This window comes from Pholis gunnellus (assembly GCF_910591455.1).
Source record: "Pholis gunnellus genome assembly, chromosome: 5".
NCBI classification, from domain to species: Eukaryota; Metazoa; Chordata; class Actinopteri; order Perciformes; family Pholidae; genus Pholis; species Pholis gunnellus.
In genome coordinates, this window is record NC_136531.1 from 10,625,005 (window position 1) to 10,643,255 (window position 18,251).

The 18,251-nt window shown below is 40.0% G+C and overlaps 1 protein-coding gene across 2 annotated transcripts in view; it reads right to left on the reverse strand.

Moving 5' to 3' along the window:
- The window catches only part of npnta (nephronectin a), a 44,143-nt gene that overhangs the window by 9,906 nt on the left and 15,986 nt on the right, over positions 1-18,251 (reverse strand). For both annotated transcript variants that reach the window (XM_079158991.1, XM_079158990.1), the window contains 5 exons: positions 16,914-17,006; positions 5,730-5,849; positions 4,338-4,457; positions 1,808-1,942; positions 319-441 (listed from right to left, as the gene is read on the reverse strand). In XM_079158991.1, coding sequence (XP_079015117.1) covers positions 319-441; positions 1,808-1,942; positions 4,338-4,457; positions 5,730-5,849; positions 16,914-17,006 — 591 coding nt within the window. The remainder of the gene's footprint in view (positions 1-318; positions 442-1,807; positions 1,943-4,337; positions 4,458-5,729; positions 5,850-16,913; positions 17,007-18,251) is intronic.

Sequence of the window (18,251 nt, forward strand, 5' to 3'; positions counted from 1 at the left end):
GACACTAGGAAAATACATTTTTTGACATTTGATGATAACTCCTCTTCTTGGATGAATAAAATAGACAGATGTTTTTTTTTTTTTAAAAGGAGTCAAGGCTCACTCGGGGCACATGTGATAAGGGAGCAGGGTGATTTAAGTGATGACTGACAGCCATTACAAAGAAAGGAATTTCAGTCCCAGCTCTTTGCTAAGAAGGCTATTCCTGGTTTCCTATAGCTTTTTAAAAAACACAGGCAAAGAAAACAAATATGTGAGGCCCCGGTCCTCTTTGCAAAAGTGAGCATCTCGGCCAGGGGTTTTGTTCTCAATTCTTACATTTGCAATCGTGGCCCATCCCCCTGTAGCCATCTTTGCATTTGCACTTGTACGAGCCCGGCGTGTTGTAGCAGGAGGCAAAGTTGCTACAGTGGCTCTGACCTAAAGAACACTCATCCACATCTGAAAGATAGTAAAAAAACATAACATTAAGCTACTGACTGCAAGGGTAAAAAAAAAAAACTTAACATAACAGCAAAATGTCAAAAGATAATTGCTTCACATCCACTTCAAGGAGAGCTCAAAGTTCATGTCGTAAGTATTGTTAGCGAAAGCATTTAAGTGAATAACAGTTATCCCTCTGTGAACGCCAGAGAAAAAAATCATCATCGGAGTTGTTTGTTGAAAAATCTTCCAAGAGATGCAAGCATTTTACTGTTTCTTTCTTTTTTTTTTACATTTGTACTTAAAAAATGAATGAAAAAAGATTGGATGTAGTGTATCTTCTAGATGCGGCTAAGATTCAAGGTTATTGCGTGGATTTCTATAGAATGTTACTTTAAATGTTTAGATAGCAAGTATTCATCATTGAAATGCACAGCTGGGGGAAGGTTTAACAACATTATTCTGAAGTTTCAGTTCCTCCTTTATTACGTATTTACTACTTCAACTACAGAGTCTCAAACTGACTTTTTGTATTTATCTGTTGTTATGGAATATCATTTTTGAACATCCTGTTCAGTGGTATGTTTGAATGTCATACAATAGTGTACTATCTCATTGCAGATGTAAAAACATACATGCAGTTCCTAGGTGTAAAAATACTATATAAAAAAACTGTATTTTTAATATTGTAGCAGGTCAGGGTAGAGCTTATTTGAACAGTTTTACATACTGCTGGGTTGATTAATGTACAGTATAATAATGCAACTTGTTTCATAAAATGATCATATGTTTTGTATATATCTTAATCTGGAAAGTAAACAGTAACAATACCTGTCAGATAAATGTAGTAAAAAGAAGAATATTTTACTCTGAAACGTAGTAGAATGAAATTAAAAATATTCAGGTAAAGTAAAGTCTGTCAAAACTGTACTTAAGTACAGTACGGATTAAACGTATCCGTCACTGGTTGGTTGTGTGTACCTATTGAAGTTAGAGGAGAAATTAATTCCAGCGTACTGTACATATGGGCACCAGACTATTGTTTGATTTGCGTTGATAAGTACTATGCGTGTATGTGTGTGTGTGTGTGTGTGTGTGTGTGTGTGTGTGTGTGTGTGTGTGCTATCTTTTCTATTTGCTCCCTCAGTGTCTGGTGTAAAAACAGCACCTTGCATCACTAAACATAATTATAATGTTGGTTATAAGTCAAGACATCTCAGCACATTTATGACCTTTGTACGTTTTATCTGTAAAAGGATAAAAAGGATAAAGGATGTTTATAGTCATCGTAAAAAGATACAACGAAATTCAGTTGGCGACTCATCAGTCATTTCAGCAGCAACAAGGTAAAAAAGCCTCACTGTGGAGACAGTTGTGACGGTACCTATGCATTGGTATTTCCCATTGATGTATTGCAGGTCAAAGCCTTCATGGCACTTGCAGATGTAGCTACCAAAGGTGTTTATGCATTTTCTGAACCGGGGACACACTGCTATGCCTGCTGCACACTCATCCACATCTGCAAGAGAAAACGAGATGCCGGTTATTACACAGAAGAACATATTTAAATTAAAACATAATGTATTCATCGTTTCTCACTAAAAATCCTTTTAGAGTTGGCCATATACAGTATATCATGCATTACAAATTACACAGTGCAATGAAAAACTTCAAGGTTAAAAAAGGGCAATTTAATCCAAAACTAAACAAACATCTCTATTCACATTAGGATCATTCTTTCACCTTCCCTGGTTAGTATTCATTTCGAAACAAAGCACATTATGTATTCAATGTTCAGTGAGCGGAATACAATTCACAATACCTTGTTTCATTATTTAAAGACCTATTCTAAGTGTCTCTGTTGATCACCTTTGCAGGCAGGTGGGCATTAATATTTAGACTCAGAGAGGCTCAAACATTTGCCTTAAAATCATTAATTTATTTTCTGCATATTGCAGCTGAGGCACCGTGGTGCCTCAGGGACTGTGCTGTGAAAGGACATTTACACAGAGACACCTGGACCAGCTGGGAAAACAAGCAAGTGAAGTAAGTGGGCTGAGCTCTCTTATCCCTTAACAGTGATCCCTTAACAACTGCTGTTGAGGTTCTCATCAGCAAGACGCTTAATGGCCAGCAGTTGAATTATTTAGCTACTGAGAGAGCAGTGGTGAATTATCATGTTTTACGTAACGCACACACATGCACACAACAAGACAGTCACTGTCTCAAAATGTATAATACTGGATACAAAAGCTTGTTTTTATCAATGTTACATCTGGCTTTGAAGACAGCTTTGACTTTTCTTTCAAAGCTACAGATCTTTAAACATCAGAGTTAAACACTTATTAATTGTTATACATCAGTCTGCATTAAGCTCTGCAATTGTGTTTTACTTGTCAACTTGTCTGACGAATTAAGCATTTTCTATGTGATGCAGCTTTGAAATATGAAGCCGTCTAATACGTAACTTTTTATCAAATTCTCAAACTTTTGACTTAGCTTAAGTCATTTATTCTATAAAATCTGGCATTGAGTTATATAATTTATCTGATGTAAATTGTCTACCAGCTGCAGAATAATTTTCCTGTTTCAATTTTGTTTTTGCTAATTTCCTTTTATTCAATACCAAGTAATACATCTACATTTGTATTAGATTGATGTTAATGTCACACGTCAATTGGTGCTGGAGGATTTGAAACAACTAGAACAAACTTTGTTGATAAATGTATGTATGCTTTTGCAGTAAAACATGTATCTGAGTAACTTGCAAGGATTTTTATTTTTTTATAGACAATGGGGCAGATTGGCTGTTCTTGGAGATTACAGCGAAAACAAGAAACAGATTTGAATTTGTCGTTGTGCTTTAATAGAAATGAATGGAACAGGGAGCCAATAAACGTAGAATGGAAATGTTCTTACACTTTGTTGTAAGTATGAGTAAGTTGCTTGATAAAGACTCTCTTCACACTCAACTAAGTACTTTTTTACTCCTGAACTGGATCTTTAGGCATTTTTATGTATTTAGGTAAATCATTCCTAACAGTTTGATAAACATGGGCCCATGCCAATTTTAAAGCGACAGCTAAAAAAGTGTTGACACATTTCACTCTATAATAATGAATAAAACCAGCTATGCATCAATGCAAACTCCCCGATCTAAGACTCTAGTTACTAGAAGTAATCACCTCCATAGATATGATTAGATACTCTCCATAAAACAGCGTCTTCTCGAGGGGTCCGGAAACATTCCATCAAACTGTTGTAACACCTGTTGCAGGCAACCTTTCCTTCCCCTCCTCCATCGTTTTTCATGATTGATGACTGTCCTGTTTTAGAAACCCGCCCCCCATTAGCCAGCCCACAGTTATGTGGGACTATAAGGCGGCCAACCAGGAACAGTCCAGTCTGGAACAACCTGTATTTAAACCTGACACAGGTTAACTGCCTCAACTGCCACTTCATCTGTTAGTTACCCATCTGAGAAGCTCTTCCACGTAAAGAAGGAAGGAAGAGGAGGATAGAGAGTGGGCTTCCCCTGATCACATTCCTGCTGTAAAAGCTGGAGGAAGTGGAATAAAGTCACCATTTGGTTAACGAGGCCTGTTGATTTGCTGGGGTAGTTAATCAAAGCAAAACAGATGTATTGGTAAATATTTTTGGATGGATCTCAGCTTCGCTGAGGGTTTTGTTTGGTTTCCAAAAGTGTCTTTTCACAGCCAAGTTTTCTTTCTTACTCTGCCAAAACAGTTGCATTTGATTATCACTCAGCTAATTTAATAGCTGAGAGGAACTTGAAAAAAAATAAAAATAAACATTCCTGTTTGTGATGCTTTACATGAGGAGCTCATTGGAGGGAGTGGTAACATAAGGCTCAGTTTTCAGGCCTGTGGAGATATATAAAGACAAGGACGTACCAACACAGGTTCTTCCATCCGGAGCCAGCTGTAAGCCCGGCGACGGACACTGACATCGGACCTCTCCTTTCCGCACCTCGCAGCCGTACTGGCAGTTGGCCATGCCACAAGTGCGAGCATCTGATTGACACAATGGAAACACAACACATGTTAACCAATGATGGTGCCAAAAGGGAGAGAACACACTCACGTTCTTTCCTTTTCACATTCACACTCACACTTTATCGTTATCCTCCAGCCAGTATGTGAGAGCCAGGCCACTGCCTGATATTAGCTGAGTAGACCCTGAGGTGCAGACAACAGAACAGCGCACACTCTGCCGTTATTAGATTCCTGTGCTGTGCAGTTGCTCTGTGCGCACGCAATCCTCCCTCGCCCACTTTCATCCTTTCCTACACCTAAAGAATCCTAATCCATCTAAACCCTATCAAAGCGTGTGCAGCACCTCTGTTGTGGAGCCGTGCAGGGCAGATCACAAGACCCTCCAAAATAATAATAGAATGGAACAGATTTTCTTCAGTTTCTCTCAATAACTTCGGACCCTAAAAAGGAAATTAAAAGTGAGGCTCATGCTGCCGCTGCCATTTCAGCTGCCGCAAGCACCCTGGAGTACAGTTTGATGACTAAGGCAGGCCAGGCTGATTAAATGCTACAGTGATCTATTGATCAAAGCGGTAGCAGGCAAGAAAAGAAGAGCGGCAAGGTGTTTAACACTATCATGCTTTCATCACACGACAACACCTGGAATAGCTTGAGATTTCCTAAAGTGGTGAACAATTCAGACTTTAAATGGGGGGAAATTTATTTCCTTCTGATAAAAAAAATAACTAATTAAAATAGGTCAACCGGGAGTCACGCTATGCTCCAGAGGAAAGGTGAGGAGAAAATAGTTATTAGGTGGGAAACACAATTTACAGCAAGACGTGTACAGGCAATAACTCCCATTCTGTGGAATACCTCAGGGCAACCAATAAGAAATGCACGCTCACTCGAGGGTCTAAAGGGTTCATACTTTTCAACTCAGGGTTCTTCAGAGGGGTTCTTTAGGCTTTGGAGTTGCTATAATGAAGCAGATCAACGTGGGACTTTAATCAAAACAGTCTATCAAAGGATTGTGAGGCTGCTGTCAGAGGTGCTCACACAAGTGGGAAAGCATATTTTGTAATAGAGAGCATATGTCATCAGCATTGCCTTGCGCTGGCATTCAGATGAATACATTTGTAGTGAAGTGAAGAAAGGCTTCACAGTAGCATATCCAAGCTACAAAGCAAAAGCAAGATTTAAAAAAAAAAAAACGAACACGAGGGAGAGAATAGATCAGGAATGAAAATATTCCCAACAATACAAAAAGAGACGTGTGCTTGTGTGTGAGTGTGTGAGGGGCCAACTCACTTCCACAGGTCCCGTCAGGCATCAGCATGTAGCCGTTGAGGCAGTAGCACTTGTAACTCCCATATGTGTTCATGCACCTGTGTTTACAGGGCCTTGGCTTCAGCCCGCACTCATTCAGGTCTGCAGACAGAGAGAGACAGCATAAGTGGATTGGAGGACAGAGAGAGAGAGAGACAGAGAGAGAGAGAGAGAGAGAGAGAGAGACCCTCCTACAAAGAGGTGAAATTAGTCAGAGGGCAAAGGTTAAGAGGTCAGTAATGTCAAACCTCACCCACCCATTTATGTGTGGGTTTGTCTGTCTGTGCGTGTGTGTGTGTGGTGTTTTGTTAGAGGTGGGGGTGTCTTCGAGGAAGTGCCATGTTCTGACAGGCCTGTAACCTCCCTCTTTGATGATTTAACAGGAAGCCAGTGTCAACTGTCAACCTGCCCATTACCTGGAAGTGATAAAAGATGCTATTATACCCTCTGACTCACCGCGACTTCACGTGGTTGTAGCTGCAACATCCACACATAATTCCAGTATTTTCATGCAGGCATAAAAGTAGAGAAATCTCACTCACAACAGCCTGTGAAAATTGTATTAGAAAATGATGCTGTCTGACTTCGGAGCGGGTGAGGGCTCCTGGGAGAAAAGAAAATGCCCTGAGCTCAACACCTGTCAAATGCTTATGCAAATTCAAGTCATTATACCCTTCTCCCAGCACAACATTTATATATTTCAGTCACAGGGCCCTGGTGTTGTGTATGTTGCCTCACAGGAACGACTTACTGATACTCTGAAATGGAACAGAGACACCATTAATGTTATTAGATACACTTGTGTACTTTCTGCTTCGACAAGTCAAAGTGTCCTTTTCTGAAGGGTTTATGGTGGCTAAATTAAATAAATATATTCATTTTAATATCTTCCTACTTTAGACTCTACTGGAGTCTTATTTTCAGGACTGTAACTAAACATAGGTGACATTCATAATATTAAAACGGTTTAATACTCGTTCCACTTTGGTATGTCAGTTCCAGGGCCCTGGTGCTGTGCATGTTGCCTGGGATGACTTACTGACGCTCCTAAATGTAATAGAGGCAACATTAATGTGATTAGTTACACCTGATTACGTCCTGCAATGACAGGTCAATGTGTCCTTCAGTGAAAATGCCCATGCTGAGTTGAAGAAGTGAACATGTTTAATTCTTACTGTAGACATCACTGAACACTTATTTTAAAGAATGTAAACAAGTAAAGTAACATTCACAACATCCAAATTTGTAGCAAACCAACCAATAAGAGCTTGATGGCACTATATGGGCGATATCGTTGACATGTCAAAGTATTAAACGCACAGGGGTAACGATTGACATTAATGACGTTCTCATTTCATTTAGTTGACCCAGGTACAGGGCCTTGGTATTGTGCATGCTGGCTCACTGACATACCTGAATGCAACAGAGCCATCACTACTGTTATTAATTAAAGTCCACTGGGCCTGGATTAAAGAAATGTGCTTTGATTTAACCTTGCTTTTGTAACAAAACATTCATACTGTAGAAGAAACTACCAAAAAGAGTTAAATAGCTTTGATTGATTTTTTGTTTTTCCCAGCAGACAGTTTTAGGCACAATTCATTAAATTATTTAATGAATGTCTGTATCCCACCTCAGTGTCCTGGATCCAGATACCTGGTATTGTACATGGTGGGGTACTGGGCACAAAGGAGAGGTTTGCTTTCCGGGCTTTCAGCCAGAAATCTCCTTAGGTTTAGGCAACAAACCTACTTGGTTGGGTTTAGAAAAAGATTGTGGTTTGGGTAAAAATAAACCCTGTCTGTCAGAAAGCCCTGAAGGTAAACTTCTCCCATGTGCGCATACTGGGACCCATCATTAATGGAGCGTCGCAGTAGTTCAGGTAGGGACAGAAGTCGTTTCATAGTCACATGCTCTCGTTTATTTAGGTGTTCCATACAGTCTGCCTGGCGCTAATTCATTCTGCCCGCTCTCATAAATGGTTCAAACTTGAAGTGAGGAGTCTCTTGCGCCTGTGCTTTTTCTTGCACAAGACAAAATATCTGCTGTGAAAAAGGCCAATATGCATTCTAGATGCAAATCGTTCTTAATCGAACATTGATCGTGACGCCATTAGCTGTGGTGGAAAGTAACTTATTACTGTCATTACTGTAATTGAGAATCTTTGTTGTGTATTTGTTCTATTTGAGTCAAATAGACTCAATAACTCATTTAAGTGCATTCTTGATTCTCTCTGCGCTCATACTCTAAGAGAGGGATTATAGCCTGGAGTTATACTGTTCTGACAAAGACGGGAAGATTTTTCATTTCAGTTTTCTTCAAAGCACTTTTTTCTCCTAAAGCAATTTTCAAGATTAAGTTTTCTAAGAAAATAGTGTCAGCACTAGTAGAAGGGGATAGGTTAGGTTCCAAAATGTATTCTTACTTCTTCTTATGTTTCCAAATATTTGGGAAAAGTAACAGTACTTCTACTTTGACAGGATATATTAGTAATCGTTTGGTATTTGTCGTTGAATCACAATAAGTGGCTCTGAGGGTAAAACATTACTTTTAAAACCTATAAAGAAAAAACCTGTGGAAGTTGGTGTTTCATTGAGTTTAATTTAACACTTTTCAAAATATTCTTATTCTTATATTCCAAAACAGTTTTTGTGTAGTCCATTGGGAGTACTAGGCCTAAAAGGGGGAATCCAGCTTGTAGCTACACAGGAATCCATCACACTGGAATGATAACACAGGCTTCAAGAAATATAAATAACTTGAAGTATAAATATCCTGTTTCTGGGATACGTTAGGATCATCACGAATAGATTTTGTGTCACTGTACAGCACATGAGGGGTCATTTTCATCTTGGCCGACTGCATGATAACTGGCTCCGTGTTTAGCTCCGTGGACGTATGCAGGGTGCATTCTCTGAGTGCCGCAAAGCTTCTCCATTTAACAGATACCATAAAGTAATTTGGATGAATGATGGCGCAGATGCCAAGTTTGTATATCAGACCCCACCTTCTATTAATGGAATCTTCTGGTCTACTAAAGCCATGTTGGCTGATTCAATAGGCGCTGCTGGAATTTAAACTGACCGTCTGCTTGTTGAATCCTACCAAATGCCACCCGGCTTTATGTTATTTTCCATGACTACAAATTCTTCTGGAGATATATGGGGTCAGTTTGAGAATGCAGTTGTTACATGAGGGCCAGTATAGTGACACATTTATAGGGCTACTTTCATTGAATACAAGAATAACAATAACAAGAAGCAGACATTTATAAGTTTCAAAAAAATGTTATGTGTCAAATGTGTGACAAGCAGGCCACATGTTTTTTCAATTAAAGTTTTTAATATTACAATCTAAATGTATCAGTAGATCTAATATAATTAATACATAAGGCCAGATTTTCTGTTTGCATTTGTGCTTTAAATTGTACAAGAAATGCAGTTGCAATGTCACGTCTAAATTAATACTGAAATTGCACTGCACACACAAAACAGGTCTTGTTGTCTAATGCAAATTGGCCTGCCACTGTGTTTGCGCTACTGCTGATGTACACCACATGAATCTGGAGGCCACTGTGTTTCTTTAAGCCTTTTTTAAAGCTTAGTGACTGAGATTCTCTCTGGACTGATATTGATGCTTCTTAATTCTTAAACTAAGTCAAAATGATCTGTCCTGTCCTTGTCAGACAGCATGCTTGTGCATTTTCACAGCCAAAACCCAAACCCTACAACTGTCTCCTCTTACAAGATAATGTCCACAACACACACACACACACGCACGCACACACACGCAAAACACACTTCACTTTTTTAATTAGAGGTGTCAACCCTGTTTTCCTCCCTGGTTTTCACAGTAAACAACTGGCATTCTCGTTACTGTGATTGCGGAAAACCATAGCAACACTGTCCATTGTCAGCGTGGCAGAGACACAGGTCTCCACTTGCCCGTTGCACTGAAAAACAGCTTGAAAATGTAAATGAGGGATTACTGAAATAGTCACATTCTGAGACAGAGGCAGCTCCGTGAGCATTCAGCACATGCCAGACACAAGACACAGCCAGGGTCTCCTCCTCCATGTAGGCAGAAACAGACAAGATGAAGAGAGGACACAGGGCACAAAACAGAGAGACGACACAGAGATGAAAAAACTGAGAGATAACAAACAGACATGACCACCAATTGACACTTCGACACGGCACCAGGACTGCAGAAACCGGTGCAATATCCGAGGTGGAGAGCCCCTCGGGAGTGTTTATTGTACAGTAAATGAACCGCTGAGAGGTATCTGAAGTGATGCAAAGTGGAGTGATTTATTGGGTCAGCTCCACTGATGCTATGCTACAGTCCCGACACGCCTCTATCACTGACAGAGAGATTAGCGAAATGCTTTTTCTTGGTGATGTGCTTGACTCTAAAGAAGATAACACGGGTTAGGATTCAAGGCCCTTTTCTAGCAGCGATGGAGGACTCATGAGTGCTGTGTCCATGTCGATGATGGCTTTAAAGGAAAGGAGGAGCTCTTTGTTTCAGGTACTAAAAAACTGGAGAAGAAAATGAGAGAGAAAAAGGAGGCAGAGCAATAAGGAGAAAAGTATAATGGCTCTTTTTTTTGGGGGGTAAAGAGTAAAAGAAAGAGAGGCAGAAGTAGAGTGGTGAAGACTGTGACATGCTTGGCATTCATGCTGGCATTTAAACTGAAAAACTGCTCTTGGGTGGTGTCTCTTCTGCTAGGGGAGGACAGGAAGCAGTGAGAAAATAGTTGAGAGTGACATTCACTCCTCCGCAGTTCGCCGAGTGCAGCACCATGCATGTTGCTAAGATGGGTAAGAAGAGGAGAAGTTGCTGGGGGGAGAGGTCGATCGACGAATCTCACCCTCCATTACTACTCTCGCTGGCTGATGGTCCTCTGGAAGAAAGATAGGAAGGTGACTGGCCCACACTGGTGGGGTTAAATAGTCCGGCTCTTCTTCTTTAGACAAAAGGAAATGGGTTAGAGGGGATGGGGGAGTGGTGGTGGGGGGGGGTTGATTGAAGATAAAGTAGTAAAGGGTGGAGAAAGAGTAAGAAGGATAGGAGAGAGACACAGACAGAGACAGAGATGTAGTGAGAACAAAAAGCACCACCCAATGGATTAGAACACCTCCGACCACACCACATTCCTGGAAAGTAAAGAGGAACATTATGCAGCAAAGAGGATTACACTTGTGGGAACTGGACGTGACCTAAGTATCAGAAAAATTCTAGGGGACATGGGAGAAACAGTGACAGTGTTTTTGAATCTCCTCCTGCCCTCTTTTCTCTTCTGCATTCCTTCTCTGTACTGTGGGTGAAATAGGATCGAGAGAATTACAGCATCTCGCTGATTCTGAGGATCCCTTCTTAATTTGTCAGTTGGAGGTTCAAAGCTAGACAGGACCTCTTCCCAGCTATCACTGCTTGACTACAAACACTTGAGCCTCAAGAATTTCAGACACTCCCCTCTCTGCCTGTCCATCTATCCATCCAGTAGTAACCTTTCCTCCGGCAGTCAGGTAACAACACCTATTGTTAAGTGACAGGAAGATAATACAGCTACCTCGGACTGTTTTGCACGCTTCAAATCATTCAAGCCCTATTGAAGGATGCGGTAACTTAAGCTGCAAGGTTATGCAAGCCTACTGCATACCTGCCAACTCTTCCCAAGACAAAAACACTTCCCACAGAATATGGCAAGTGTTGGTGTCAGACATTTTAGTAGCTAAGAACAATAATTCACAAAGAGTATCATGTAACCAGTGCAGCAATGTCCAAAGAGAGCTTGCCAGGTAAACAGAAAAGAAAATGAGGAACATGTCCCCTTAAATGGAACTAAGGTTTCATTCAAATGACAGGATTTAATGCTCAATTCTGATTCATTTATTTTTTCCACAGATCCAATCTTTCTGTTCACATTTCTGTTTAAGTGACCTATATATCTGACGTCAGTGTAGCTGCATCTCTCTGCACGTCCACGCAATTGTTATAACATGGGATTTCATCAAATCAGAGTCCTGCTTGGTGAAACATGACAAATTTAAAAGAAGGAACTGAGTGAAAAGTCTGTTTGATGAGTTAATTTGCATGTTAAATGACTGACAAAGAGGCAAATAAAGTCTACAACTGTTTCCTACTGTTGGAGGGAAACCTACTTCAACACATCGTTACATTTAACAGAGTTCAACTCACCAGCAAACATCTACTCCTTCTAAAAGATCATTTATTATTTGTTACGACACATAAACAGACACTTACTCATTTGGAAAAACAGGATTTGACATAAGTTGGTTTTTATTTTATAGCTCCATGTAAAGTGAATAAACATGATGTTTCCCAGATAACACTGTCTACCTTAACGACACAGTTTACACATTTATATGCTGATTTATTAAATCAGAGTTCTACTGACAGCAACAAGATGCGGAATTAAGCAGTGGAACTCTATTTCTTTAGGTATAATGAGGGTTTTTCCTCATCTATGAACATCCGAGATGAGCTTTTTCACAGCAGTCGCCTGGCCAATAATCAGATATGTATCGGATTTAGGACCACATATGAAAGTGGCCCAGATCTGATTGGAAAACCAACTGATTTCTGTGTCCACACTACTCTCACACACTAAATCTTATCTGTGTCACATGGGAGGGAAACATTAAATAAATTGGGCCACGTTTGCATGTAATGTGAATATTCCCAAACCACATTTAAATGTTTGTGCTTGATAATACATCTTTAAATTGTTTGGACAAAGGCTAAACTTGAACAATATCACGTGAAATTGTAAAACAGGGAAGCTTTACTGAAACATGAGGCCATGGTATAATGCCACAAATCTGTCCCAGAGACAATCTCTGCATGGTTATCTGATGGGATCTGAAACCGACACCCGTGAGACTAAATACATGTCAGTGAAATTCAAAATAGTGCATCATGCGTTATATATAAGAAAAGAGAATCTGTACGGTTTATCTCTTGAACACTGTTGTTCATTGAACGGAGCTTTTGCTCCATGATGAAAACAAAATCTGCAGGAGGGTGATGACATTATTGATCTGATTGCAACAATCACTCAACACAATCAAGCAAGGTGCTGAAATCTTAATGCTGCTTTAAGATATCCCATTCCTATCCGTATCCATGCGACACCTTCCTGCTGTTCTCCATGCATTTTCATTGGTTTCAGTAATAGAGGACAGTCCTGCAAGACAGCACTTAGTTTGAGGGGATACTGCCGTATACTACAGTGTTTTATACTGTAAACATTGCCTCTCCATAAACATGTGTTCAACCTTGGTAGTAACTGACTTGCTTAATGATCTTTACAGTAAAAATGTGACATTTCTTTTGCAACATCACAATCCCCAGTCAAGGGAAGGTTAGCAGGAGATCATTTATATTCATTTTATTTCAACTCCTACTTCCTGCCTGTACAGGTCAGTTAAGGTCAAATATTACTTCATACCCCTTTAATGAACTTGTTATGAAAAAGAACATAGATAAAACAAATACAATTTGGGGTTATTAGATGATAATGTAGGGAAAATACACACGATAATGACATGCATCCAATACTTATTACTTGCAGCTGTTTGGCTGTTAACAGCAGACAACCAGGAAGAAAAACAGTGACAGAGCGGCATCTGTTTCTAATCCAACGACACTAAAGTATCGGTCTACACCGAGACTGAATTAAACCATGCAATTTATTGGAGACATCAATGTGCCATCACCAAGATAAAGGAGTGAAAGGTCCAGATAAAGGTAATCTAACTAAAATGGAAGAGGTCTCTGCCTGTACGTATATATATATGTCTGTCTTTTGATTTTCTCCACAACCGTTTATCTGATCGGCATGCGGAGTAGAGCTCGTTTTCCGTCGCTCGCTACAATATTAACTGTTGAACTACTCAGCAGCACTCGCTACAGTACACTCAAAAACAGAGAGCGGAGAGAACCGGGACTGCACAATTATTCTAAAAAATGATAATGGAATAAATTGCACACTTACTTCAACCACAGCTCAAGACTATCAAAGCTGAAGTGGTATTAATTATATAGTTGGCTGACAGAAAAGAGGGTAAAAGAAGAAAGCAGCATCTGCAGGCACTAGAGCTGTATTGCTTCTGATGCCAATCCTCCAGCAAAATCTTTTTATAGTGTCTTAGCATCAGGTCAACTACACTTAATTAAATCCACCTGCACGGAATAATCATCTTATTAAAATGATTGGATCAGCAGGGGGGGTGTTCTGCCAAATTGTTAAACAGATTATCCCTATAATGAGTTTATTTGTGCAGCGAGAGCTTATTCGTCTATCCTCACCATGCTGTACGACAGATCCAATTCTCATCAGCACCAAAGGTGAAGCTCTTTCTAAAAATGATAGGGATTCTCGAAGTAGTGTTTATTATGCTTGACAGTCGAGTGCCTGTTACGTTAAATGATGAACATAATCCCGATTCATTTAAATGTTGAGATTTTCTGTATAGGAAAAGCAATGAAAGTGAAATAACCACTGTGGTGAAATGATTTGGCAGGTGAAGAGAGCTGGTACTAAAAACAGACATGCAGTCCTTGAAGAATAAATCTCTTCAGAATATCAGCTCATAAAAGTTTGACAGAGGAAAATATGGCTTTGATTCAGAAGGTGGTGAAATCAATATAGTATCTGCTTTGCTTTGATTTTGGTGTCAACACTGATGTTTCCTCTGTGGTTTGTTTTTGCTCTATAGAACCGGTGTTCCTAAGGTGTTAAACACTTAATCAGGATGCCTCTGGGGTCACATCTCTGTCCACGTCTCCCACTTAGAGCAAAGTGTCCAACGTATCTCTCTGCACATGAAGGTTGATATAAAGTAAGTGTGCATTACAGGGTTTTAATGCTTGATTCCACTTATTAATCATTAAGCATCTTCTTATCTTCTTTGGGGACACCATCATATCTCCAAAATGACTTTTAAACTTTTGTTGTTGTTTTTATTGTTAAATAATTTGCTCAACATGGGGAAGGTACTGAATTGGATACCAACCTTCAACATGGTTCACATTGTTTTAACTGTTATAAAAAAAAAATCAATCATTACCTATATATATATATATATATATATATATATATATATATATATATATATATATCAAAGATACACAACAAATGTTATTTTTCTGCAAAATACAAAAAATGAAGGAGAGTTTAATTCTCAAACAATGCATGCTGAAAAGTCTGCTAATGTGCTGAACATGTTTTGGAAACTTAATTTAATGAATTTAGTGAGCTCTTAACAGAACATTCTTTCAATTCATTATTTAAAGTCAAGACTCCAGACAAGTGGTCTGAAAATGAAAAAGAGAAAATGGAAGTTGAATCAACTTAAAACTTCGCCCCGATTTTCCAATTGGCAACATTTTTCGGAGATCCCTGACAAAAGCCCCAGGTCAGAGGCCAATCAGCGTTGGCTCAGCATTGGCTCGGCGCTCACAAATTGCACTTGAGCACGCCGTGTGAACTGATCAAAGACGAGCTGAGAGGCTCGCCGATGTATCGCGGACACATTCCGGATATATAGCATGCTAAAATTCTGGACCTGTCAGGAAGAATGTCGGGAAGCTACAGCCAATGAGAGTGCAAGACACGTGTTGAGGGGAAACCTTGGGGAGCGGACCAAAGTTGTTGTTGCAGCTGGAGGAGACAGACTATAAATAGTAAAGATGCATGGAATCAAGCTATTATGTGAACGCGCGTGCCGACGACAACAACAAGCATGACTACACGCATGGTATCACATCATGTATCTAGTCACATCACGTATGTGTTTTTTTTTTTTTTATGACATGACTGTGAAAGTCATGTCATGTGAGCTTGGCTTTAATTGCTGTCTGATGTTTTACAGTGTATCACTGTTACTACTTGACCTTTAGCAGCATCGAGGTCAGGAAAGCAGCCCTCAGCAACTTATTTCACTCCTCCCGTTGACTCATCAAGATAAATGATGTATATTAGAATGCTTTAAAACATTGGCCACCTGAGACATCAATAGTAAACCTCAAGTCAATGTTTAATGGAGGCTGCATTTAAATGGGAAAATCTAATCTATGGTTTGACAATAATTAAATTGGTTTGCATAGCATCTGCCAGATCAAAACAGAATCCAAGGTTATCTCCACCTAAATAGGCTGAAAGGGCATGTCTGCCACTCAAAGCTGAGTAAAATAGAAAGCTCTGTAAAACGTCGAGAGCTTATCGATGGACACTTGAAAGTACAGTTTCATCTTGAAAGGCCTTGGAATCACATTTGTCAGATAAGTGTTTCTGAATGATTGGAAACAAAGTCTATTGTAGTTGGATATGGGACGTCTTTTTCCCTCTCCCCTTTGTTGCAGATTAAGACAAAGCACAGCCGTCTGGCCGGGCAGACAGGAGCCACCTATAGCCTCCAAATGCAGGATGAGTCGTTTGAAACATTCCGGAAAGGATTTCCACACCTCCACACCCACCTCAACCCTTGTTTTTAATTACACACTATCCTATTCCTAGGTCTTAGGGCGTGAATTCCACAAGTATTTTCAAGCGGCTTGGATGCACATCAACTAACTGGGACGGTTTAACGCTTTTCAACATGTCCGATCTGTCAATGATGAAATTGCACAAAAACTCAAACACACTTTCTATAGAATCGGTTGCACTCAGCCGAGCCAAGTTATCTCGGGTCTGTAATTGAGATGTTATCTTCACAGGAGAGGATGCGACCCCAGGATTATTCAATATGGCCTTACCACTCATTTCCATTTGAGCTGAATCAGCGCTCTCTCTCTCTCTCTCTCTCTATCTCCTCCCCTTTTGTTTAAAGTATCTCACTACTGTAGGCTGGTGGCAAACCAGCTTCCGCTCCATGAATGTCAACTTTAATATGCTGGTGTTGTGCGGTGGAGATCTGGCCACGATAAACAATGATTACCCTGCCATTGCTCAGGGCAGCGGTTCTCCTTCCCTTACTTTTCATGTGAAAAATGTGCATGTCAGCAAGCATTATGACTCTGCCTCATTTTTTGTGGTGTATGTCTTAACTTTAGTACCCTATGACATATAAAAAGTCACATCCAACTGCAAAGTAACATAGTTTTCATGGAGTCTACAAGTTACGAGCGAGATCTCACCTTGATTGCAGGTCTTGCCAGTGAAGCCAGGGTGGCACTTGCACTTATTGGGTCCCACGCAGTCTCCATGCTTACAGCCAGGCTGGCACACAGCTGTTCAGAGAGGATTCAAAGAGGAAGAGACAGATCAGTGCAGCGTCCTGGCAGACTATACTTGTTCCAGATCAGGATGACAAAGTACTTAATCCTACCGCTCCTTGACTTGGCTGTAAATTATCTGTTTACTTCACATTACAGCAATAACAGAATGATTAATGAATTCATATAGGAAATGTGTTTGTTCCTTTCTCCTTGTGTGACACTGTTATTATCATTGACTAATGGTAATAGAGCAGCCATTCTCAGCTAACCACGTCATTTTTGCATTGAATGGAGCTGTAAAAGTTGTATTGTCCTTCCTGATACTATATCATTTCACACTGTGTGAGATAAATGATAAATGTGACCTTTTAACACCGAGCAAAGTTTGAAAAGTGATTTTCCTGGTTTGAAAAATACAGCGCTGATATTTACACTGGCACCCAGCCAACAAAGATTTCCTTGGCAAATACTATTTCCCCCTTAGACTGAAGCTGAAACAATTAGAGCACCAAAATAGTAGATTATAATGAATACCAAAGAGCTGCCCTGCAGATCGTACGTAGTGTGCAGATGGTGGTATTTTGAGTGTGTACAGACACGTGGTAGTTGGGGGAGATGCACAGCTTCACTGACTCTGCGTTCTGTCTCAGTGCGCTGTAGGCTTACCCTGCTTATCTCACTGTGCTTACTGCAGCTTGCTGCTAAACATGTCTGATATACGGGGTGAGCCAAATGTTGCTAACTTTCATTAAAAGCTCCATTAATTCTGTCATAATACAGTCCAATCAGAGGACTTAATTATCACTGTGGTGGAAGAGGCAATACATACGCCTGTGTGTGTGTGTGGGTGTGTGTGTGTGTGTGTATAGAGATTCTAGATGAGAGATCTTTTCACACCAACCAGTTTGTTGTGTATCTTGAAAGGTGTGCTGGTGTAGTTTTAAGGCCTTAAACACCGGCGACCTCTCATCTGCGAATAGTATATGTCTGGTGCTTTTATTGTGAAATAGAAGAACAGTAACAGTGAATCTGGTATGCGCTGCCTTAGACAACATTGGAAGTAGTATTAAAGTTTGCTGCCTTTGGTTCGGACTACAGAGCCTCTGAGTTGATTTATCATCCTTATGAATCGTATAAATTATCAGTATAAGTTTTAGAGGGGCAGCTCAAAAACTACTTCACAGATTTCCGTTAAATTTGGTGGAAAGATGAAAAGATAAACAGGTAAACAGTAAAAAAAAGGGGCTGTTGTTTCAG